Source organism: Anomaloglossus baeobatrachus, chromosome 11, assembly GCF_048569485.1.
Source record: "Anomaloglossus baeobatrachus isolate aAnoBae1 chromosome 11, aAnoBae1.hap1, whole genome shotgun sequence".
In the NCBI taxonomy this organism is placed as follows: domain Eukaryota; kingdom Metazoa; phylum Chordata; class Amphibia; order Anura; family Aromobatidae; genus Anomaloglossus; species Anomaloglossus baeobatrachus.
In genome coordinates this window covers 167089823-167114943 of record NC_134363.1, presented here as the reverse complement: position 1 = coordinate 167114943, position 25121 = coordinate 167089823, and the positions used below count along the sequence as shown (strand labels likewise).

The 25121-nt window shown below is 51.4% G+C and overlaps 1 protein-coding gene across 3 annotated transcripts in view; it reads left to right on the top strand.

The window, feature by feature from the left end:
• The window catches only part of USP28 (ubiquitin specific peptidase 28), a 92833-nt gene that overhangs the window by 51826 nt on the left and 15886 nt on the right, over positions 1 to 25121 (top strand). For all 3 annotated transcript variants that reach the window (XM_075327540.1, XM_075327539.1, XM_075327537.1), the window contains 5 exons: positions 20320 to 20498; positions 20669 to 20747; positions 21345 to 21424; positions 23070 to 23193; positions 23630 to 23825. In XM_075327540.1, the coding sequence (XP_075183655.1) occupies positions 20320 to 20498; positions 20669 to 20747; positions 21345 to 21424; positions 23070 to 23193; positions 23630 to 23825 (658 nt within the window). The remainder of the gene's footprint in view (positions 1 to 20319; positions 20499 to 20668; positions 20748 to 21344; positions 21425 to 23069; positions 23194 to 23629; positions 23826 to 25121) is intronic.

The window sequence follows — 25121 nt, the reverse complement described above, 5'->3', positions numbered from 1 at the left end:
ACCTAGAAACTCCGAGCTTTACAACGATGTGAAGACTAATGTTCTAACCACGTTTGCATTTCTTAAGTTTTTTTAATAGTTCTGCCCAAACTAATGCATGCAAGTGTTGTCTAAAGGCTCATGTTGGCTAATGCACGTTTCGTTAGTTTTGAGAATTTTCCACGAGTGTCCAGCCCAACTCATGTTTTTGTATCTACAAAAAAAATATATTTTTATTTTTTTCTGACATGTATGTATATGTAGTCTCCAAAAACCAATAGGCCCTTGCCCTTTCTTTTCAAATGATGAGGCTAAATTCATACAACCGTTCTATTTTTGCACTCTGCAAAAAAAACGAAGGAGAGTTGCATACAGTCCAGGGTATCTGGACAGATGCTGGTCCCCATATAAGGTCTTTGGGAACAGAATCTGGCGCAAAGGGGTATTGGAGCGAGCACTACATGATCACCGGCGTGGCTGTCACACTGCTCCAGCGGCAGTTTTGTTCTTCCCGAGTCAGCTACTCATCAGGCTAATTTCATATTCACTGCTTCCCTGCTCACTCTGATTGGTTGCAGTAAAACATGCCCCCACGGCGAGTGCAAGTAATCACAGCCACCGCTGGGCAGGTCTATATCGTACAGTACAATAAATACATTTAAATAAATTTAAAAAAAGGTATGCAGTCAACCCCAATTTCTTCGGCGCTCCATTGGGAGACCCAGACGATTGGGTGTATAGCACTGCCTCCGGAGGCCACACAAAGCATTACACTAAAAAGTGTAAGGCCCCTCCCCTTCTGGCTATACACCCCCAGTGGGATCACTGGCTCACCAGTTTTCAAGCTTTGTGTGCGGAGGTCATACATCCACGCATAGCTCCACTGTTTAGTCAGCAGTAGCTGCTGACTATATCGGATGGAAGAAAAGAGAGCCCATATAGGGCCCCCAGCATGCTCCCTTCTCACCCCACTTGCGGTTTGTAAGGTTGAGGTACCCATTGCGGGTACGGAGGCGGGAGCCCACATGCTGTTTTCCTTCCCCATCCCCCTGAGGGGCTCTGAGGAAGTGGGATCTTACCGGCCTCCAAGCCCTGAGGCCGGGCTCCGTCCACAGACCCATTGAACCTGCTGGATAAGGAGCCGGGGGTACCGTTCAGGGACAAGGCCCTGCAACATTCAGGTACTCTGTCTCCCCCTATGGACTGGCCGCGCACACTCCAGACTTGCTGGGTGTGCTAGTGCGCCGGGGACAGTAGCGCTGCGCGCTGGGGTTTGAGTCACTGCAGCTTAGCTGAGTGACTTTATGTGTTGGGAACTACCGCGCCGGCCGCTCCGGGAGCGGCGGCGCGGCTGGGACTTGTAGTGCGCCGGGGACTTGGCGCCGACCGTGCTTTTACGACGGCGGCGCTTATAAATCTAGTCCCCGGCTTTTGCGGCCTAGCTCCGCTTCGTTCCCGCCCCCTCCCTGTCAATCAGGGAAGGGGACAGGCGTTGTGCAATCGTCAGCGCCGAGGGCTGGAGCCTTATTTACATGCTCCAGCCCTCTCACTGGGCACAGTGGGACGCAGGTTTCCCGCTTTTTGTCTGAGCACACCCAGGGCCCGCCCCCCCTCCACAGAGACGCCGGCAGCCATTCCTGCATGCAGTCTGGCTGGGGAACGGACACAGGCTCTGGGAGACCCAGACAAGGGATTTCTGGCGACCACACACCCGCGTTAAGCGGGCGGTAAGCAGCACATTCGTGCTGGCCCCACTAGTGCCACAGTGTTATTTGGTGTACTTTTTCCTGTACCAGATATATCTATATATTTCTTCAGCGCTCTATTGGGAGACCCAGACGATTGGGGTATAGCTACTGCCCTCCGGAGGCCACACAAAGCACTACACTAAAAAGTGCAAGGCCCCTCCCCTTCTGGCTATACCCCCCCGTGGTATCACGGGTACTCCAGTTTTCAAGCTTTGTGCGAAGGAGGTCAGACATTCCATGCATAGCTCCACAGATTTTAGTCAGCAGTAGCTGCTGACTATTTCGGATGGAAGAAAAGAGGGCCCATATAGGGCCCCCAGCATGCTCCCTTCTCACCCGTAGATGGTGTTGTAAGGTTGAGGTACCTATTGCTGGTACAGGGGCTGGAGCCCCACATGCTGTTTTCCTTCCACATCCCCTTGTAGGGCTCTGTGGAAGTGGGATCCTGCCGGCCTCTAAGCTCTGACGCCGGGCTCCATCCACAGACCCATAGCACCTGGTGGATGCCGAGCAGGAGTACCATCAGGGACAAGGCCCTGCATCATACAGGTACTCTGTGTCCCCGGCAGGCACAGACACACTCCGGGCTGGCTGGGTGTTGTAGTGCGCCGGGGACCGTAACGCTAGAGCTAGTGTTCCTACAGTTTAACTGGGGGACTTTTTTCTGTGTTGTGGGAACGCAGCGCCGACCCCCGCTGGACCGGCGGCGCTGCTGTGACTTTTAGTTCGCCGGGGACACGCCGACCGCGCTTTTACGGCGGTGGCGTTTATAAATCTAGTCCCCGGCTTTTGCGGCCTAGGACGCCGGCAGCTCCGATTCGTTCCCGCCCCCACCCTGTCAATCAGGGTAGGGGAGAGACGCTGTTTCACGGCAGCGACGAGGGCTGGAGCCTGATTTACATGCTCCAGCCCTCTCACTAGGCACAGAGGGAAGCAGGCTTCCCGCTCTTAGTCAGGAACGCCCAGGGCCCGCCCCCCCCTCCTCTCTCAGGACGCCGGCAGCCATTACATGCATGTCTGGCTGGAGGAAGGACGCAAGGCTCTGGGAGACCTGGACTAGGGGGCTTTGGAGATCACACACCCGCTCTTAAGCGGGCGGTAAGCGGCTTTTCAGCTGGCCCCTCTAGTGCCTCAGTGTGTATTAGTGTACTGTGTCACTGGACATATATATATTTCCTTATTGCTTGCACTGTGAGGTCGCTTCCTGGCTGTATACCCAGATCGCTCTGAGGAGGCAGCAACATGTCATCCACAAAACGCAAGGCTGCCAAGGCTAGGGCTGTGTACACTGCGTGTGCTGCATGTGGGGCTGCTCTACCAGCAGGCTCCAAGGACCCCCATTGTGTGCAATGCTCAGATCCGGTGCTGCTTCGCCAGCCGGAGTCAGGAGAGATAGTGACCCAGGCTGAGACGCCTGTAAGTCCTGCCCCGGTGTCAGGGACAGACTTTGCAGTTTTTGCTGATAATATGTCTGTGACTATGGCAAAAATCCTTGAAACTTTGCAATCCATGCCTGGGGCTCAGTCTATGGACACGGCGAGGTCTCTGTCCTCTAATCCCCCTCAGTTGGATTTAATCCAGACTGCAAGGGGGTCCCCGGCTTCACAGGCTGAGTATTATGACTCAGATGATAGCCCCAGCCACCCTAAGCGGGCTCGCTGGGAAAGACCCTCAACGTCATCACACTGCTCAGGGTCTCAGCGCAATCAGTCGCTCTGTGATGCGTCTGATGAGTGATCAGGAGTCTTATCCTGGAACCCCTCTCAATCTGGATACCCCGGATGGGGACGCCATGGTAAACGAGCTTATCTCAGCCATCAATAGACTGTTGGATATTTCTCCCCCAGCCCCTTCTGCAGAGGAGGCAGCTGCAGAGCAGGAGAAGTTTCGTTTTCTCTATCCCAAGCGTAAATTAAGTGCTTTCTTGGATCACTCTGACTTCAGAGAGTCAATCCAGAAACACGACGCTCATCCAGAAAGGCGTTTCTCTAAACGTTCTAAGGATACACGTTTTCCTTTCCCCCCTGATGTGGTCAAGCGCTGGACCCAGTGTCCAAAAGTTGACCCCCCGATTTCCAAACTTGCAGCTAGATCCATAGTTGCAGTGGAGGATGGTGCTTCACTTAAGGATGCCAATGACAGACAGATGGACCTCTGGTTAAAATCTGTCTATGAAGCTATCGGCGCGTCGTTTGCTCCAGCATTCGCAGCCGTATGGGCACTCCAAGCTATTTCAGCAGGGTTAGCAAAAGTGGATGCTATCTTACATCCAGCGGTGCCGCAAGTGGCGTCCCTTACCTCGCAGATGTCCGCGTTTGCGTCTTACGCTATCAATGCGGTCCTAGAATCTACCAGCCGCACCTCAATGGCGTCCGCCAATTCGGTAGTTTTGCGCAGAGCCTTGTGGTTAAAGGACTGGAAAGCAGATGCTGGTTCCAAAAAATGTTTAACCAGCCTGCCTTTATCTAGAGATAGACTGTTTGGCGAGCCATTGGCTGACATCATTAAACAGTCCAAGGGTAAAGACTCTTCTTTGCCCCAGCCCAGATCAAGCAAACCTCAGCAGAAAAGATGGCAGCAGAAGTTTCAGTCCTTTCGAGGTTCGGGCAAGACACAATTCTCCTCGTCCAAAGGGACTCAGAGGACGCAAAGAAGCTCAGATTCCTGGCGGGCTCACGCGCGCCCCAAGAAAGCAAATGGAGGAACCGCTTCCAAAGCGGCTACCTCATGACTTCCAGCTCCCCCCCTCCGCATCTCCGGTCGGGGGCAGGCTCTCCCGCTTTTCCGTTATTTGGATGTCACAGGTCAAAGACCGGTGGGTGACAGACATTTTGTCTCGCGGGTACAGAATCGAGTTCAGTTCTCGTCCTCCAGCTCGGTTCTTCAGAACCTCCCCACATCCAGACTGAGCAGATGCCCTGCTGCAGGCGGTGGACTCCCTAAGAGCGGAAGGAGTAGTGGTTCCTGTACCGCCTCAGGAACAAGGGCGAGGGTTTTACTCCAATCTCTTTGTGGTTCCAAAAAAGGACGGCTCGTTCCGTCCTGTTCTGGATCTAAAGCTGCTCAACAAACATGTGCACGCCAGGCGGTTCCGGATAGAAACCCTCCGCTCTGTCGTGGCCTCAATGTCTCAAGGAGACTTCCTTGCCTCAATAGACATCAAAGATGCTTATCTCCACGTGCCAATTGCTACAGAACATCAACGTTTTCTACGTTTTGTGATAGGAAACGAACATCTTCAGTTCGTAGCTCTGCCATTCGGTCTGGCGACAGCCCCACGGGTTTTCACCAAGGTCATGGCGGCAGTGGTAGCGGTCTTGCACTCTCAGGGACACTCGGTGATCCCTTACCTAGACGATCTACTTGTCAAGGCACCCTCTCAAGAGGCATGCCAACTCAGTCTACATGCTACACTGGAGACTCTACAGACGTTCGGATGGATCATCAACTTTCCAAAGTCGAATCTGTCTCCGACACAGTCACTAACGTATCTTGGCATGGAGTTCCATACTCGAGCAGCGAGAGTGAAGCTTCCGCTGAACAAGCAGCGGTCACTACAGACAGGGGTGCAATCCCTCCTTCAGGGCCAGTCGCACCCCTTACGGCGCCTCATGCACTTCCTCGGGAAGATGGTGGCAGCCATGGAAGCAGTTCCCTTTGCGCAGTTTCATCTGCGTCCACTTCAATGGGACATTCTCCGCCAATGGGACGGGAAGTCAACGTCCCTGGACAGGAAAGTCTCTTTCCCAGACGGCCAAGGACTCTCTACAATGGTGGCTCCTTCCCACCTCATTGTCTCAGGGAAGATCCTTCCTGCCCCCATCCTGGGCAGTGGTCACGACAGATGCGAGTCTGTCAGGGTGGGGAGCAGTGTTTCTCCACCACAGGGCTCAGGGGACGTGGACTCCGCAGGAGTCCACCCTTCAGATCAATGTTCTGGAAATCAGAGCAGTGTATCTTGCCCTACTAGCCTTCCAGCAGTGGCTGGAAGGAAGGCAGATCCGAATTCAGTCGGACAACTCCACAGCGGTGGCATACATCAACCACCAAGGGGGGACACGCAGTCGGCAAGCCTTCCAGGAAGTCCGGCGGATTCTGATGTGGGTGGAAGCCACGGCCTCCACCATATCCGCAGTTCACATCCCCGGCGTAGAAAACTGGGAAGCAGACTTCCTCAGTCGCCAGGGCATGGACGCAGGGGAATGGTCCCTTCACCCGGACGTGTTTCAGGAAATCTGTCGCCGATGGGGAGTGCCGGACGTCGACCTAATGGCGTCCCGGCACAACAACAAGGTCCCGGCATTCATGGCGAGGTCGCGCGATCAAAGAGCTCTGGCGGCAGACGCATTGGTTCAAGATTGGTCGCAGTTCCGGCTCCCATACGTCTTTCCACCTCTGGCACTCTTGCCCAGAGTGTTACGCAAGATCAGATCCGATTGCAGCCGCGTCATACTCGTCGCCCCAGACTGGCCGAGGAGATCGTGGTATCCGGATCTGTGGCATCTCACGGTCGGTCGACCGTGGTCACTGCCAGACCGACCAGACTTACTGTCCCAAGGGCCGTTTTTCCATCAGAATTCTGCGGCCCTGAACCTGACTGTGTGGCCATTGAGTCCTGGATCCTAGCGTCTGCAGGATTATCTCAAGGAGTCGTAGCCACAATGAGACAAGCTAGGAAGTCAACGTCTGCTAAGATCTACCACAGAACGTGGAAGATTTTCTTATCTTGGTGCTCTGCACAGAGAGTATCCCCTTGGCCATTTGCATTGCCCACCTTTCTTTCCTTCCTGCAATCGGGGTTGGAAAAGGGCTTGTCGCTCAGCTCCCTTAAAGGGCAAGTCTCGGCACTGTCGGTGTTTTTTCAGAAGCGTCTAGCACGTCTTCCTAAGGTGCGCACGTTCCTACAGGGGGTCTGTCATATTGTGCCCCCGTACAAGCGGCCGTTAGATCCATGGGATCTGAACAGAGTACTTGTTGCTCTGCAAAAGCCGCCCTTCGAGCCTCTAAAGGACGTTTCCTTTTCTCGACTGTCACAGAAAGTGGCGTTTCTTGTCGCGATCACATCGCTTCGGCGAGTGTCTGAGCTGGCAGCTTTGTCATCCAAGGCTCCTTTCCTGGTGTTCCACCAGGACAAGGTAGTGCTGCGCCCCATTCCGGAGTTTCTCCCTAAGGTCGTATCCTCGTTTCATCTTAATCAGGATATATCCTTGCCTTCCTTTTACCCTCATCCGGTTCACCGGTATGAAAAGGACTTACGTTTGCTAGATCTGGTGAGAGCACTCAGAATCTACATTTCCCGAACGGCGCCCATGCGCCGTTCCGATGCTCTTTTTGTCCTTGTCGCTGGTCCGCGCAAGGGATTGCAGGCTTCTAAAGCCACCCTGGCTCGATGGATCAAAGAACCAATTCTAGAGGCCTACCGCTCTGCGGGGCTTCCGGTTCCTTCAGGGCTAAAAGCCCACTCAACCAGAGCCGTGGGTGCGTCCTGGGCATTACGACACCAGGCTTCGGCTCAACAGGTGTGCCAGGCAGCAACCTGGTCCAGTCTGCACACTTTCACCAAGCATTATCAGGTGCATACCTATGCTTCGGCGGATGCCAGCTTAGGTAGAAGAGTCCTGCAGGCGGCAGTGACATCCCCGTAGGGGAGGGCTGTTTTTTTGCAGCTCTAACATGAGGTATTTCTTTACCCACCCAGGGACAGCTTTTGGACGTCCCAATCGTCTGGGTCTCCCAATAGAGCGCTGAAGAAGGGAATTTTGTTACTTACCGTAAATTCCTTTTCTTCTAGCTCTTATTGGGAGACCCAGCACCCGCCCTGTTGTCCTTCGGGATTTTTTTGTTGTTTGCGGGTACACATGTTGTTCATGTTGAACGGTTTTTTCGGTTCTCCGATGTTTCTCGGAGTTAATTTGTTTAAACCAGTTATTGGCTTCCTCCTTCTTGCTTTGGCACTAAAACTGGAGTACCCGTGATACCACGGGGGGGTATAGCCAGAAGGGGAGGGGCCTTGCACTTTTTAGTGTAGTGCTTTGTGTGGCCTCCGGAGGGCAGTAGCTATACCCCAATCGTCTGGGTCTCCCAATAAGAGCTAGAAGAAAAGGAATTTACGGTAACAAAATTCCCTTCATTGCACTGTAAGGTCGCTTCTTGGCTGTATACCCCTATTGCTCTGAGGAGACGACAACATGTCATCTGCAAAACGCAAGGGTGCCAAGACACAGGCTGTGAACGCTGCTTGTGCCGCTTGTGGGGCTAATCTACCGGCAGGTTACAATGACCCCCATTGTGTGCAATGTTCGGTCCCTGTGCCACTTCGTCAGCCGGAGCCTATGGTGGTAGTGGCCCAGGCAGAGTCGCCGGTGAACCCTGTCCCGGTGACGGGGACAGAGTTTGCTGTTTTTGCTGACAGGATGTCTGTCACTATGACAAAAATCCTAGAGACCTTGCAGGCCAGGCCAGTTACTCAGTCCATGGACACTGCTGCGGCAATGTTCCCCGGTCCCCCTCAGTTGGAGTTAATCAGTGCTTCAAGGGGGTCCCAGGCATCTCAGCCTGACGGCTCTGATTCAGATGACAGTCCCAGGCAGCCTAAGCGTGCTCGCTGGGAGAGACCCCCCACGTCATCACGCGGATCAGGGTCTCAGCGAGAAGAGTCTCTACATGATGAGACAGAGGAGGGTGATCAGGAGTCTAATCCTGAAACCGCTCTCAATCTGGATACTCCTGATGGTGACGCCATGGTAAATGACCTTATAGCGGCCATCAATAGACTGTTGGATATTTCTCCCCCAGCCCCTTCTGCAGATGAGGCAGCTGCACAGCAGGAGAAGTTCCATTTCAGGTATCCCAAGCCTAAACTGAGTACTTTTCTGGACCACGCTGACTTCAGAGAATCAGTCCAGAAACACCATGCTTACCCAGATAAGCGTTTCTCCAAACGTCTTAAGGATACACGTTATCCCTTTCCCCCTGACGTGGTCAAACGCTGGACCCAGTGTCCAAAGGTGGATCCCCCAATCTCCAGGCTTGCAGCTAGATCCATAGTTGCAGTGGAAGATGGGGCTTCACTTAAAGATGCCAATGACAGACAGATGGACCTTTGGTTAAAGTCTGTCTATGAAGCTATTGGCGCGTCGTTTGCTCCAGCATTCGCGGCCGTGTGGGCACTCCAAGCTATTTCAGCTGGCCTGGCACAGGTGGACTCTATCATATGTCCAGCAGTGCCGCGAGTAGCGTCCCTAACCTCGCAAATGTCTGCGTTTGCGACTTACGCTATCAACGCTGTCCTGGACTCTACAAGCCGTACCTCAATTGCGTCTGCCAACTCTGTTGTCTTGCGCAGAGCCTTGTGGTTAAAGGAATGGAAAGCGGATTCTGCTTCCAAAAAATGTTTAACCAGCTTGCCGCTATCTGTAGATAGACTGTTTGGTGAACAATTGGCTGAAATCATTAAGCAATCCAAGGGTAAGGACTCCTCCTTACCCCAGCCCAGATCAAGCAAACCTCAACAGAAGAAGTGGCAGTCGAGGTTTCGGTCCTTTCGAGGCTCCAGCAAGACCCAATTCTCCTCGTCCAAAGGGACTCAGAAGGAGCAAAGGAGCTCAGATTCCTGGCGGGCTCAGTCACGCCCCAAGAAAGCAACCGGAGGAACCACTTCCAAGGCGGCTGCCTCATGACTTTCGGCCTCAGCCCTCCGCATCCTCGGTCGGTGGCAGGCTCTCCCGCTTTTGCGACATTTGGCTGCCACAGGTCAAAGACCGGTGGGTAGCAGACATTTTGTCTCACGGGTACAGGATAGAATTCAGTTCTCGTCCTCCGCCTCGGTTCTTCAGAACCTCCCCACATCCCGACCGAGCAGATGCCCTTCTGCAGGCGGTGTGCTCACTAAAAGCAGAAGGAGTGGTGATCCCTGTTCCTCTGCAGGAACAAGGGCAAGGTTTTTACTCCAATCTCTTCGTGGTTCCAAAAAAGGACGGCTCGTTCCGTCCTGTTCTGGACCTAAAGCTGCTCAACAAGCATGTGAACGCCAGGCGGTTCCGGATGGAATCCCTCCGCTCTGTCATTGCCTCAATGTCTCAAGGAGATTTCCTTGCATCAATAGACATCAAAGATGCTTATCTCCACGTGCCGATTGCTACAGAGCACCAACGTTTTCTACGTTTCGTGATAGGAGACGACCATCTCCAGTTCGTAGCTCTGCCATTTGGTCTGGCGACAGCCCCACGGGTTTTCACCAAGGTCATGGCGGCAGTGGTAGCAGTCTTGCATTCTCAGGGTCATTCGGTGATCCCTTACTTGGACGATCTACTTGTCAAAGCACCCTCTCAAGAGGCATGCCAACACAGCCTGAATGTTGCGCTGGAGACTCTCCAGACTTTCGGGTGGATCATCAACTTTTCAAAGTCAAACCTGGCACCGACTCAATCACTAACGTATCTTGGCATGGAGTTTCATACTCTCTCAGCGATAGTGAAGCTTCCGCTGGACAAGCAGCGGTCTCTACGGACAGGGGTGCAGTCTCTCCTTCAGGGTCAGTCGCACCCCTTAAGGCGCCTCATGCACTTCCTAGGGAAGATGGTGGCAGCAATGGAGGCAGTCCCGTTCGCGCAGTTTCATCTGCGTCCACTTCAATGGGACATTCTCCGCCAGTGGGACGGGAAGACAACTTCCCTAGACAGGAAAGTCTCCCTTTCTCAGACGGCCAAGGATTCTCTGCTATGGTGGCTCCTTCCCACCTCATTAACGCAGGGAAGATCATTCCTGCCCCCATCCTGGGCAGTGGTCACGACAGACGCGAGTCTGTCAGGGTGGGGAGCAGTTTTTCTCCACCACAGGGCTCAAGGGACGTGGACTCAGCAGGAGTCCACCCTTCAGATCAATGTTCTGGAAATCAGGGCAGTGTATCTTGCCCTATTAGCCTTCCAGCAGTGGCTGGAAGGAAAGCAGATCCGAATTCAGTCGGACAACTCCACAGCGGTGGCATACATCAACCACCAAGGAGGGACACGCAGTCGGCAAGCCTTCCAGGAAGTCAGGCGAATTCTCATGTGGGTAGAGGAAAGAGCTTCCACCATATCAGCAGTTCACATCCCGGGCGTAGAAAACTGGGAAGCAGACTTCCTCAGTCGCCAGGGCATGGACGCAGGGGAATGGTCCCTTCACCCGGACGTGTTTCAGGAAATCTGCCGCCGCTGGGGGGTGCCGGACGTCGACCTAATGGCGTCTCGGCACAACAACAAGGTCCCGACCTTCATAGCGCGGTCTCGCGATCAAAGAGCTCTGGCGGCAGACGCCTTAGTGCAAGATTGGTCGCAGTTCCGGCTCCCTTATGTGTTTCCACCTCTGGCACTCTTGCCCAGATTGTTACGCAAGATCAGATCCGATTGCGGCCGCGTCATACTCGTCGCCCCAGACTGGCCGAGGAGGTCGTGGTACCCGGATCTGTGGCATCTCACGGTCGGCCAACCGTGGGCACTACCAGACCGTCCAGACTTACTGTCCCAAGGGCCGTTTTTCCATCGGAATTCTGCGGCCCTGAACCTGACTGTGTGGCCATTGAGTCCTGGATCCTAGCGTCTTCAGGATTATCCCAAGGGGTCGTTGCCACCATGAGATAGGCTAGGAAGTCCACTTCTGCTAAGATCTACCACAGAACGTGGAAGATTTTCTTATCCTGGTGCTCTGCACAAGGAGTATTCCCCTGGCCATTCGCGTTACCTGTCGTTCTTTCCTTCCTGCAATCTGGGTTGGAAAAGGGCTTGTCGCTCGGCTCCCTTAAAGGGCAAGTCTCGGCACTATCCGTGTTTTTTCAGAAGCGTCTAGCACGACTTTCTCAGGTGCGCACGTTCCTGCAGGGGGTTTGTCATATCGTACCTCCGTACAGGCGGCCGTTAGATCCGTGGGATCTAAACAAGGTCCTTGTTACTCTCCAGAAGCTGCCCTTCGAGCCTCTGAGGGATGTCACTTTCTCGACTCTCACAGAAAGTGGCCTTTCTGGTAGCGGTCACGTCTCTTCGGAGAGTGTCTGAACTAGCAGCGCTGTCATCCAAAGCTCCTTTCCTGGTGTTCCACCAGGACAAGGTAGTGCTGCGCCCCATTCAGGAGTTTCTCCCTAAGGTGGTATCCTCTTTTCATCTTAATCAGGATATCTCCTTGCCTTCCTTTTATCCGCATGCAGTTCATCGGTATGAAAAGGATTTACATTTGTTGGATCTGGTGAGAGCACTCAGAATCTACATTTCCCGCACGGCGCCCCTGCGCCGCTCGGATGCACTCTTTGTCCTTGTCGCTGGTAAGCGCAAAGGGTCGCAGGCTTCAAAAGCCACCCTGGCTCGATGGATCAAAGAACCAATTCTTGAAGCCTACCGTTCTGCTGGGCTTCCGGTTCCATCAGGGCTGAAGGCCCATTCTACCAGAGCCGTGGGTGCGTCCTGGGCATTACGACACCAGGCTACGGCTCAACAGGTGTGCCAGGCAGCTACCTGGTCGAGTCTGCACACTTTCACCAAACATTATCAGGTGCATACCTATGCTTCGGCGGACGCCAGCCTAGGTAGAAGAGTCCTGCAGGCGGCAGTTGCCTCCCCGTAGGGGAGGGCTGTCTTTGCAGCTCTAACATGAGGTATTTCTTTACCCACCCAGGGACAGCTTTTGGACGTCCCAATCGTCTGGGTCTCCCAATGGAGCGCCGAAGAAGGGAATTTTGTTACTTACCATAAATTCCTTTTCTTCTAGCTCCTATTGGGAGACCCAGCACCCGCCCTGTTGTCCTTCGGGATTTTTGGTTGTTTTTCGGGTACACATGTTGTTCATGTTGAATGGTTTTCAGTTCTCCGATGTTACTTCGGAGTGAATTTGTTTAAACCAGTTCTTGGCTTTCCTCCTTCTTGCTTTTGCACTAAAACTGGTGAGCCAGTGATCCCACTGGGGGTGTATAGCCAGAAGGGGAGGGGCCTTACACTTTTTAGTGTAATGCTTTGTGTGGCCTCCGGAGGCAGTGCTATACACCCATCGTCTGGGTCTCCCAATAGGAGCTAGAAGAAAAGGAATTTACGGTAAGTAACAAAATTCCCTTCTTTGATACCAGCCAAGATGAAGCCTCACAGCTGCTGGCTGGTAATCTCAGGCTGGGGAGACCCACGTTATTGGGAGCCCCCAGCCTAAAAATATCAGCCAGAATTGCCACATCAATTAGATGTGATAGTGTGTGTGTGTGTGTGTGTGTGTATATATTAGATTTGATACCAGCTGTGTAATGTCACCTGGCATCTAGCCCCGGGGTTAGTGATGTCACAGCATCTATCAGATACCCGACTCACTAACCCAGTCAGTAGTAATAAAAAGAAAAAATTAAACCTTCCCTCTTTCACCAATTTATTGGAAAGCAAAAAACAAATCCAGATCAGCGTAATCCAATAAGGGAGTCCCATGACAATCTGCACTCCCTGTCCCAGTCAATGAAGAACAAAAGTTCCCAATTGACTGGGAGAGCAGTGCAGTGACCTGAGCGAACATCATGAGGTCAGCCCAGGTTACCACAGAGGATGACTATTGCTGACGATTGCGGACTTCATGCGGTTAAAGGGAACCTGTCAGCAAAAATTTTGCTTTAAACCTAAAAGTTTCCCCTTCTGCAGCTCGTGGGCTGCATTCTAGCAAGGTTCCTGTTTTTGTGCCCCCTTTTAGGCCAAATTAAATACTTTATAAAGTTGTACCTTTTTTTTTTTTTTTTGGTATGCAAATCTTCTAAATTATTTACGGGGGCGGGCTGTCTGTCAGTTACTGTCCATCCTGCCGATTTACGCCGTCCCCCCAACACTCCATGTCATACCTCAGGATGCCGCCAAGTGGTCCCGCGCATGCGCCGTGCGACTGTACTGGGACTGTGCACTGTGACCGCTGGTGACGTGTTGCACAGGCCCAAGATCATGGGCGGCGCTGTGATTGTCATCAGCAAGTGCCCGCCCATAATCTCGTGCCCGCCCTTTCCTCTCTGCCTCCAGCGTTCTGCGCAAGCACTGGCCAGATGACCACACGTCACCTGTTTCCCATCTTGCCCTGTAGCATGAAATAGATGGGTGGAGCGGAGCAGGACACCACCGGTTATGAGAAGGGACGTGTGGTCATCTGGCCAGTGCTTGCGCAGAACGCTGGAGGCAGAGGGGAAAGGGTGGGCACGAGATTATGGGCGGGCACTTGCTGATGGCAATCACAGCGCTGCCCATAATCTTGTGCCTATACAACACGTCACCAGTGGTCACAGTGCACAGTCTCGGTACAGTCGCACGGCGCATGCGTGGGACCACGGGCGCACTGGGCGGCTTCCTGAGGTATGAAATGGAGCGTTGGGACGGCGTAAATCGTCAGGATGGACAGTAACGGCCACCAGACAGCCCGCCCCCATGGATAATTTAGAAGATTTGCATGCCAAAACGTACATCTTTATAAAGTATTTATTTTGGTCTAAAAAGGGGCACAAAAACTATAATCTGGCTAGAATGCAGCCCAGGAGCTGCAGAAGGAGAAACTTTTAGGTTTAGTGCAAAATTTCTGCTGACAGGTTCCCTTTAACTCAGTTCATTACCTGCTGTAATTAAGTCCTGCACTCCTGACATCAGCACTCGTCACTGACTTCCATTGTTCGCCCCATTCACAAGTGAAGTATCGCGAGCGGGCTGTGACATCACCGCTAGTCAGTCTTGGGCCGCCCGCGAGAGGTGATGTGAGAACACGGCGGGCATGGAAGTCTGACGAGCGCTGACGTCAGGAGTGCAGGACTTAATCACCGCATATAATTAACTTTGCTAACCTCCTAATGTCGGCGCTTGTCGTCCCCGCAGATGCGGACACTGCAGCACGAACCACAGACGGAAGTCACACGGAAGTGCTGTGCAGCTCCCGGGGATTTTGCGGACCCGTTGACTTGAGTCATGGTCCGTTATTCCGGAACAGGATAGAACATGTTCCATAATAATGGAACTGATATACGGCATCGTGTAGGGTGTGTTTTTTTTTTTTTAACCCTATTGTGCTACATTGGGGCAGGTAAGTAGATAGTGAGCACTTACCTGCCTTGCTGTCAGCCCCTCTCCCCCGACTCAGAGTGGTCATGTGACCGCTCCCGCCGCGATTTTGCTGCTTCTGGTCATTTCATGTCAACATGGGCAGGACCATGTTGACATACAAATCTGGAACAGCATGCCGCCTCCCTGCTGGGCGGCTCCAGTGCGATGAGCCCCACCCCCTTCCCTGCACCCCGCACTCTCCCCGCAACCTCCCATTGCACTGCTGTGGGGTCCGTCACCTGGGGGAGGGGCCTGGCGGCGGCTGCTGCAGAGTCATCGCCAGCACCGGGCCCCTGCTCAGGATCGCACATTCAAATGTACCGGCATCGCAGATCACAGATGCCGGTACATTTGAAAGCACTGATGAGAAGGAGCGCTGCTTCTCATCACTGTCCCGCTGTCTGCTCTCTTCAGCACAGCGGTGACGTCACTACTTTGCTGATATGGCCAGAGCACAGACAGCGTGCGAACGTGCAGGAGCGGCGGGGACCGAGGACGGGTGAGTATGTACTCCCTACATGTGTTCCCTATGGGGGTAGGGGGGGTGGGGAGGGGGTCGGTACAGAGCGCCGTGTGTGTGCAGAGCCCGATGTGGTGTGGCGTGCAGAGCCTGATGTGGGGCTGTTATTTGCAATACTGTAGTGATGTCAGGTGCTGGGGAAGAATAGTGTGTGTGTGTGTGTGTGTGTGTGTGTGTGTGTGTCGGGCAGAGGGTGGGGCTGGACACTGAGGCCGGGCGGTGCCAGCTCTGACTGAGGTTTTGCACAGGAAGTGGTCAGTTTGCTGGAGCTGAATGTAAACAAAGAGCTGCAGAAAATAAAGGGTGAATTCAAGAGGAACAAAAGTTAGAAAACAAATAGCAATGTAGGGGTGTTTTATATGACAATACAGCGCAGATTAGCTTACCAAAATTTTTTGAGTTTGTCGGACAACTCCTTTAAGGCAAGATGCTACTGAGGAGCAACTGTCCAACTAAAGGGTGGAGGTCAAGGCTATAAATGATCAGTACAGTCCTTGGAGATTATACCGGCATGTTCATCAGAGCAGTTCTCCTTTGGTGTGGAGGACGAGTGGTGAGCCCAAGCCTCCATAGGAAGCTGCTGTGAAGTATGGTTGGGTGGACATCGTTCTCCAGATTATTGGTCTGTATAAAATAAGCCGCAGGCGGTGGCACAGAGCTGCCGTTGTGCTGGCGCAGGACAGCGTGTTGGCCATGTTGACGACAGACTGGTTTCTCCCAGCCTCGATTACTCAGGTCGTTTCTTTCTGTGCTCCAGGACATTGCCTCCATTGCATTTGCATACTTGGCCTTCACACTGTGGATGTGTTAGCCAAACTATGAGCGCAGGTTACAAAAGTTTCAAAAACAAACCATAAAAAATCCTTGGACACAGGAGATGTTTAGATCCTAAATCTAAAATGTATAGTCTCATGCACAGGCTTTTTTGTATCTGGCTCGGGGTGATGCATTGTGCTCGGCCGGTCACATTAGATCCTTTACAAGTTTGACCAGGTTACTCTGTATACCATAACATAGCGGATGAAGGTTATGTCCCCCTGAATGGCGAGACTTCAACACTCCGCCAGGGCCATCGGCACGGCCTCCTCGCTCAGTATGTGACTGGAGATGCTCAGCTTACAGCCCCTCATACACATTAGATATTTAGCCGATCACAGTAGGATTGGCTAATTTTAATGTGTTGGGGGCTTTCAGCTCCTTGAACTTTCCTCCCCTCTTTTTCCCAAACTCCTGATCCTTTTCACCCTGCTTACTGTCTGTGCACGCTCACCTTCTGGGGGGGGGTACAGCCTGTGCATGCTCTACTTCTGGAGGGTGCATCCTGTGCACACTCTCCTTCTGTGGGGGGGCTTGGGAGGATGGCCTGTGCATGGGTTGGAAGAGATTGCCTGTGCATGCTCTACTACTCCTGGAGGGGAGCCTGCACACTCTCCTTCTGGAGAGGGAAGTGTGTGTGTGTGTGTGTGTCGCCCTACTTCTGGAGGGGTGGGGGTAGGATTGCCTGTACACACTGGTGGTGGATGGCCTGTGCATGCTCTGCTCCTGTAGGGCATAGGTAGGTACACCTTGAGGGGGCGATGTTGGGATGGCAATTGTATGCTCCTACTTCTGGAGGTGAGGGGGTGTTGGGATGGCCTGTGTGCGCTTGGCTTTGGGGGGGGGGGGAGAAGTGGCCTGTGCAGCACGCTCATGGCTCACTTTTCTCTCCTTCTGGAGGGGGCAGCCTTAGCGCACTCACCACCTTCTGGAGGGGGCAGCCTTGGCGCACTCACCACCTTCTGGAGGGGGCAGCCTGTGCGCTTGGCTTCTGGGGGGGGGGGGGGAATGGCCTGTGCACGCTCATGGCTTACTTCTCACCTTGTGGAGGGGGCAGCCTTGGCACACTCACCTTGTGGAGGGGGCAGCCTTGGCACACTCACCTTGTGGGGGGGGGGAAGCCTTGGCACACACCTTGTGGGGGGGGGGCAGCCTTAGTGCACTCTACTTCTGGAGGGGGCAGCCTGTGTGCGCTTGGCTTCTGAAGGGCTGAGTACGGTTTTTCAGCCTGGCACATGTGTGGGCTTCATGCCACCTTGAAGCGATTACATTTGCTTGGAATTTTTAGCTGCTCTTGTTCTGTGAAAAGCACTGTCAGCGCCACTATTGTTCCATCTGCAAAAAACATGCAAATTTGTTTTGGAGCTGGTGGAACATCTATTTTCGTCACCACATGCATATGCAGAGAGCCGCTTGGGTTCCAACAAGATAATTTTAGGCTGCACCGTGCAGAATCATCCCGCGCTTGACGTAAATTGGTTTTCAGCGCTGAAAAGGTAGCAGATGATGTCTGCGGCTCTTTCAAAGGAGCCTTCACTTTGAGCTTCCAAATCCGTTTTCAAACAGACATATTCATTCCCGGCTCGTGGTAATTAAGTAGCTACATCTCGGAGCTAAGGACACTGGAGTGAGCTGATCCTGGACCGTCCCCACCTCACGCCGTCATTTTTTTGGACAACTGGGGAAGGAAACCCATGACTGCCATTGGTTCGATTAGAAGCAGCTTACACTCTTGTATGTGGAATTTCCTATAGTAATGAGGGTGGGGGGGCCCAAATAGACCTTCCTTCTGACCTCTCCACTAAAGATATGGACACTTCTTCTCCCTTCTAGTACTTTTCAGGAATTGATGCATCATGACATGACAGGAAAGAATGTTTTTACCACCTAAAGGCTGCTAACTTCTGAACAGGCCCCTATGGCCGCAGACTCTAAGGCAGACCTGGGCAAGGGGCGGCCCGCGGGCCACATCCGGCCCGCCTACTGTCTGTGACTGGCCCGCCAGTCTTCAGCCGGTGCAGTGGAGTCGGGCTGCTGCGTGGCGGGCAGAGAGCGATCCTGCAGCTCCACACAGTGTAGGCAGCGGAACGCAGTAATCTCCTGTTTCCTGCCGACACTTCCTTTGTGACACACACGCGTGCGCTCTGATGTCAGTACTGCGCGGCGTGTGTCATTTCAAAAGTTCCCACCGGGCAGGGTAAGAAGCTGCACAGCCGGGGCCTTCACGGAGAGAAGCAGCAGCGGGGGCCCCTTGGACAACCGCATCGGCGCAGCCAGGGCCCGTACAAGAGAAGGACCAGCTCAGCGGGAGGCCTGTACGGAGGTGCCTGAGGACGGGGACAATAAGAAGGGAGAGGCAAGTAGTGACTAATAAGCTGAGGGAACAATGGGGGAGGGGGGACTGGTGACTAATACTGGGGGTGTAGTAGGGTAGTTTTACAGGTGTAGTATATGGTTGTGTATGTATATAGTGGTGTAGTGTATATAGGGGTGTAGTGATGTAGTATATTACTGGTGTAGTATATTGCAGGTGTAGTATATAGGGGTGTAGTGATGTAGTGTATATAGGGGTTTAGTTATGTATATTACTGGTGTAGTATATCGGGGGGTAGGGATGTAGTATATTGGGTAGAACTGAGTTAATTATATTAGTCCAGCCCTCTAAAACCATCCCAATTTCTCATGCGGCCCCATGGGGAAAATTGCCCACCACTGCTCCTAAGGCAATGTGTGGTCCAGATGGTTGCCATGGCAATTCACTGTCAATTGTGATCTCGGGGTGTCAGTGAGGTTAACAGCTTTGAAGGCGCTAAAATGGCTATAGTCCCATCACCGACCATGACTGATGCAGCAGGGCGGTGGCTATGGTGGGTAGCAGACTGCTGCTGCACTTTCACACGTTTGTTAGTGGGGGTGGTGGAAGGATGGTGTCTAACAAGTGGTCACAAAGCGGTTAATACTTACAGAAATTAGAGTTGATCCTATTATCAAATGCCTCCAATTTTTATAAATGTAGTATAGTTCTTTTGATTGTCGTTACCTCATGTTCAGGGCATTGCAGGACCTTAGGTAACCATGGTTGCGACCATGGTTACCTGTCAGGTATCCATGGTTATGCCCACTGGCAACTAAGGTCCTGAAATGTCCTACTACATATTGGGATATGACCTTAGAGATGGGAATACCCCTTTAAATTTGACTTGCACATCAAGTCTTCTTGATGGAGAGATTGAGGTCCTGATAAACGTCTGGGACAAGTCGGTTTCATCAGTGTCTACAGTATTGGCATCAGGTGCACGGCTCCATAATGTGCTAAGGGAATCAATGCCTGCATGAAGCTGGGTACAGTCCTGCACCAGTGGGAGGTATGAAAATGGCCGAGGGTTTCAGCCCAGTATCCAACATGGAGACTCTTACAACCCTCTAAAGATCTTCCCCCTCAGACCATCACTGGCAAACTGGCTTGCTGGTTTATTTAAAGGCAGTGCAACACTGTCATCTCCACACTTTGCACCAATTTGAAAGTGGGTTCACACTGCCCCCATTCTCTACAGCTGTCCATAGGCGGAGCTGCCGCTCCTGGTGTGTTCTCTGGTGGGTGGTGGAGCTGCCGCTCCTGGTGTGTTCTCTGGCGGGTGACGGAGCTGCCGCTCCTGGTGTGTTCTCTGGCGGGTGACGGAGCTGCCGCTCCTGGTGTGTTCTCTGGTGGGTGGTGGAGCTGCCGCTCATGCTAGGAGCACACTCCGACACTGGCTTCTCATGGCATCTGCTCCTGACTGTTTCATCAGAACTGTGCACCAGAAACCCACTGGAGGTCATATTGTGGGGCTGTGGCAGTTCCTCTGTCCCTCCTCCATGGGAGCAGATGCCAATTCTGTTGCTAGGTTTGTGCCCTTTACAGGCCTGTCCGACTCCTGTGGAGTCTGTGCTGGGAGACTCCACCTGGCAGCATCGCCTAATGTAGTAATGTGCTGCACGATCAGAGGCTGACGGCAACTGGGATGTTTGCCAGAAAAGCAAAGATATTCTGGATTGGTTCTGATTTAAACTTTGCATGTAAGGCCTATATTAAAGAACCTGGAACTGGTTAAGAATGAAGTGGTGAGGTCTTCACACTCCTCATGGTGACATCCTGTCCATCACATTTCAGTCTCTTATGACCCACCTTTTTTTCATTCAATCTCCGCAGGCTTTCCGAGAGGAGTACCTTAGACTGTACCAACTTTCTAAAGAGCAGCCGTCTCTGTCCACTGACCCCCGGATGCAACATGTGCTGGTCTACTTGTTCCAGAACAAAGCCCCCAAACTCATCATAGAAAGGACGCTGCTGGAGCAATTCGCGGATAAAAACCTCAGCTATGATGAGCGGTGAGGAGCAAGGCTGGCTTTGGTTGGTTTCCCCTCAGTGGGGTTTTTATGTTGGGCCATTGGGATGGGGTTCCTCGTTTACTGTAACTGGATGCAGCACCCCACATCCAAAACTGTGGATACTTTCACATTCAGAATTTTCAGTTGTCGTTTCCCCCCCCCCCTCCCAGATCTATAAACATTATGAAGATGGCTCAAGTAAAACTGGATGAGATTGGTCCCAATGACATGGACATGATGGAATATCAGGTGAGACTTTTCGGTCCAGGGTTATAGCCACACATCTTGTAAACGAGGTCCTTATTGTGCGGCGGTGGGTGGAAAGAATCAGGTCCTTGATGGCTGTGGGTCTTGGTTGGATCTGCACTACAAAACACACATGGTGTCCTAGTGACATGATGGGAATATTACCCAAGTGAGAGTCCAACAATTCCGACAAAGGAGCTCTGCACCATCCTGTCTGACTGGAGGTGGAGCAGATGCAAGTCCTTATTCTGGATGGGTTAAGTCGCCTTCAGCTTTGTGCAGTTCCTTGTAGGGATTGGTTGTCATCTCACCTGTCAGATTCACGGTGATCTAGAGGTTGTCCTCTTAGTAGCCTAAGCCATAACTTGGTTCGTTTGTGGAAACTTCTACCGTTGCAACCACCCAACAGGGACGTCCCAAGATACCATCTCCTTATGAGATGGTTTGTTCTTGTGCATGTCCTGTACATGTATGGTCATCAATCCCTAGAAGGGTCTCCTTGACCCCCTATAATTGACACTTTCCATATCCAAAGTTTGAGGTCTTGTTTTGTTGGAGGTCTCTAAAACAAATGTTCTTGTGTTCTCCCACCTTACCCAGAAGTGGCACGAAGATTACAACCAGTTCCTTAAGGTGACCGTATACCTGATGACCGGGCTGGAGCTGTACCAGAAGCAAAAGTAAGTTGCTTGGAAATTAAGTTTGTCAGAAGTGAATCCCTCATCACCAAAGACAGTTTTGGCATTTCCTCAAACCACTTGGTATTTAAGGCTTTTGCATGGTGGTGCATTTAAAGGATACTTTTTTTTTTTTTTTTTTTAAATTTGGTGTCACGATAATTTGTTAAAGTTCAAAGAAAACTATTGTTGGTCACCCCCAAAGTGTTCTTGGGTGGAGGTGAAGACATCAACTTTGTGCTGCCATCTTTTGATAGTTCTTCCAGTGAAAAATGGCAAAGACTAGTGGCACTCCGAAAATGCAGTCTGAAGAGGTGCAAAACTGAACATTACATATAATCACAAAACGACATCTGCACTCGGAAATACCTAAGCATGCAAATAATGAATGCAAGAAAAGATGTGCACTACTGATTAAGGAAATATAGGAAAGTGATATAGCTAGCACACAAAAATGGCCACTTCCATATCTGCCCAGCAGCCACGTGAAGACATATCTTGTATACTGCTAACCTACACTAAACTGAAGCCTCACTAGGGTACAAATACAAACCTCCATGTGTATGGGCAAGTAGGAACCTGCTACTAGAGAATATAATCACCTGTGGGTAATGGAGAACAGTCAGAGGACATGACTCCAAAAGCTAGACAAAGACTGATGGCACTCTACTGCAGATCTGTATTCTTGCATTCATTGTTTGCATGTTTTGGCATTTGAGTGCAACTGTCTTACTGTAATGATATGCTTTTCTGTTTGCCTCCTAGCAATTTTATGAATAGATGGACAATGGGGTGTGCCCAATCACTGCTGTTCTCATAACACTGTAGTCCATATCTTTTTGACATGTAAACACCCACTTGTCATTTATTCATGTTATCAGGAAGAATGATACTATCTATTTGATAGAACGCTCCAGAATTACTTCAGGATAATAATATAATATAATATAAAAATATTATTATTAATAATAATAATAATAATAATAATAATATAATATTTTTTCCTTTTTGGGGTGCATGCTTGAGCTTTCATCCCCCAATTTTTTTCTCAGCCTGCTGGAGATGCCCGGGCATTGGGCTTGATCTTTCCAGCATGGTGGTGCACTCGGGCCAGGCTCTGCCAAGCAGTACTGCACTTTTATTCTGGGAGCAAAACTATTGCCTGATCATAGGGGCTCTTAAAACCCCAGAGCAATGGCGGTCACTTGTCCAGTATATTATAAAAAGGAGGGATTGTATGGTGAGACCACTTCTCGTGTCTTAAGTCAGGTGCAGGATTATAATGGCACCAATGGGTTGGATAGAGCAGAGTATGGGGCCCAAATCTCCATTGGAGGGATTGTTGGGTGACACCATATGGGGACCAATTCTCCATTGGAGGGATTGTAGTGTGACACCATATGGGGACCAATTCAACATTGGAGGGATAGTAGTGACACCATATGGGGACCAATTCTCCATTGGAGGGATAGTAGTGTGACGCCTCTCTGCAGTCTGTAAATTTCTCAAGTCCTAATGGCTGAATACCCTGCTGCGCAATATCTAAAGGCATCGGGATTGTGTATGATCTCCTCCTAGGACCGAGCCTGACCGCCATAGACACCGCTTGGCCTGTGTCAGATCTGCTGTAATATCTCCTTCTCCACAGGTATCAGGAAGCCCTCACGTACCTAATGTACGCCTATCAAAGTAATAGCGCCCTCCTGAGCATCGACGCAAACCGTGGGATACGACCAAATGTGCTAGGACTGTACAGAAGGAAGTGCCTGATGGTATGTATCCTTTACATGACATCTTACAAGCCTTGCCACGATACTGTCTGGCTGTAGGGAAAAGTGCTCTACTCTCCCTCCCTGGGTCCAATGGGAAGTCTCCACTGCTGCGTCCATTGTCAGTCTGCAGTGCTGCTGTAACTGTAAGCTCAGTGATGTCCACCCTGTGATTGGCTGGTATATGATGTCTGTATTGCAGACAGGAACAGGGTGGTAGACCGTGCCTTACGCACCCTTTCTGGGTCCAGGTCTCCTTACAGATAAGGCACATAGGTTTTCCCAAAATTTTCATTTCAAGGGTTTTACTTGGGTGATATGATCTTCAGATGGGAGGAACAGTGGTGAGACTGCCGCCCATCGTTGGGAGAGGTGAGGGTTGGGTCTCTTAAAGGGGTTCTCCAAAGGGGTTGCTACTATTAATTTCCCTTTATTAAAGGACTTGAACGATGCAGCTGTCCAGCTGTTTGAGAGTCGGGTGGAAGAGCGAGTCTCCGAAGGAGTCGGGATAATGAACAACATGCTCATCCCGAGCATGAACCTGATCTGCAATGACAAGCCCTCGGAAGACGACCTGAGCGCCATCGAGGAGATGCGGAGCCGCTGGTGCTCGTACCTCGGCCAGGATATTGCTGGTGAGGGCCCCCCCTTCACATGTAACCCTCTCATGGTTCAGATCTTTTCTAATCTAAAGTCTGAAGGCCTGACCACTCAGCCAAGTGGGAGGAGGCTTACTGAGTGCAGATAATAGTGGGGAGAGGCTCCTGCTGCAGCCAGTTCTGCAGAATCGTACAAAGTGGTGACAAGGAGAGGACACGGCTGATTGTTTCAACACACGTTAATTTTTGAGAGATATATTATATTATTTATTATTTTATTAGATTTTTTTTTAGATTATATCTTTTGGCTGTAGTAACTTTACAATCTAGGATATAGAGAGCGCAGCAAGACCTCAGCAAGTTTGATCCCTTTGTACCCCTTAAAGATAAATCATGGGGTCACTGCTTGTTCCTATTAAACATGCATACATGATTTAAAGCCACATCCCCCTACTGTTATATAAGTGGTGACCACCATGGCTCATTATGGATATAGTATATAATCTCTGGCCAGCACACACTGATATAAATGCCCATTGGCAGCTTCGGTTCACGCTTCATGCTCCTTCCTTTAAATTGCCCATTGATCTGCACCCCCTGGGGCTCGTCCGGACCCTTGTTACTCTGCCACCACCCAATTATTTGTAGTCTCTTAATGCTCTACTCATTTTAAGGAATTTAAACCACACAATCTTTAGTGTCGCCTCCCTCCAGAGCTGCGCTCACTCCCTGCCATTCATACCTGTGAGCAGTTAGTGCTGCATAATCATGTTAGTCTTGCTTTCCCCTGTGCAGCGCTTACTACAACCCACTTTATCTTTTCATTTTTTTTTTTTTCTTCTTAATTGGCATTTGTAGCATTGTTTGCAGTTCTATAATGTGTCTAATCATTGCTGTCTCTCTTCACTAGATATCGTCTGAATTAATATATAATATCTGAGCCGGTCTTCTGCTAGCGAGGAGAGACAGCGATTTTAGTTGAGGGGGGGGTCTCTCCATCCGGACCACCCGTGAACAAAACTTATGGCGTGTTTCTTGGACATGTCAGAAGTTTTCTGTAAGTGCAAATAAAGCTACACGTTTTTTATAAAACGCCGAAGTGCTAGTGCTCAATATCACCCGCGTATGTGCAGGTCCGCCATGGCGCTCTGCTTAGGATATTGTGTTAGAGGTTGTCCAATACTTTTACATTGATGGCCTTTTTTTCTTTAGGATAGGTAATCTATGTCTGATCCGCCGGGGTCCGACAATCTGTACCCCCACCGATCAGCTGTTCTCTGCAACAGCAGGCACAGCAGCTCCGGACTGAGCATTGCCGCCATGTGGTGGGGG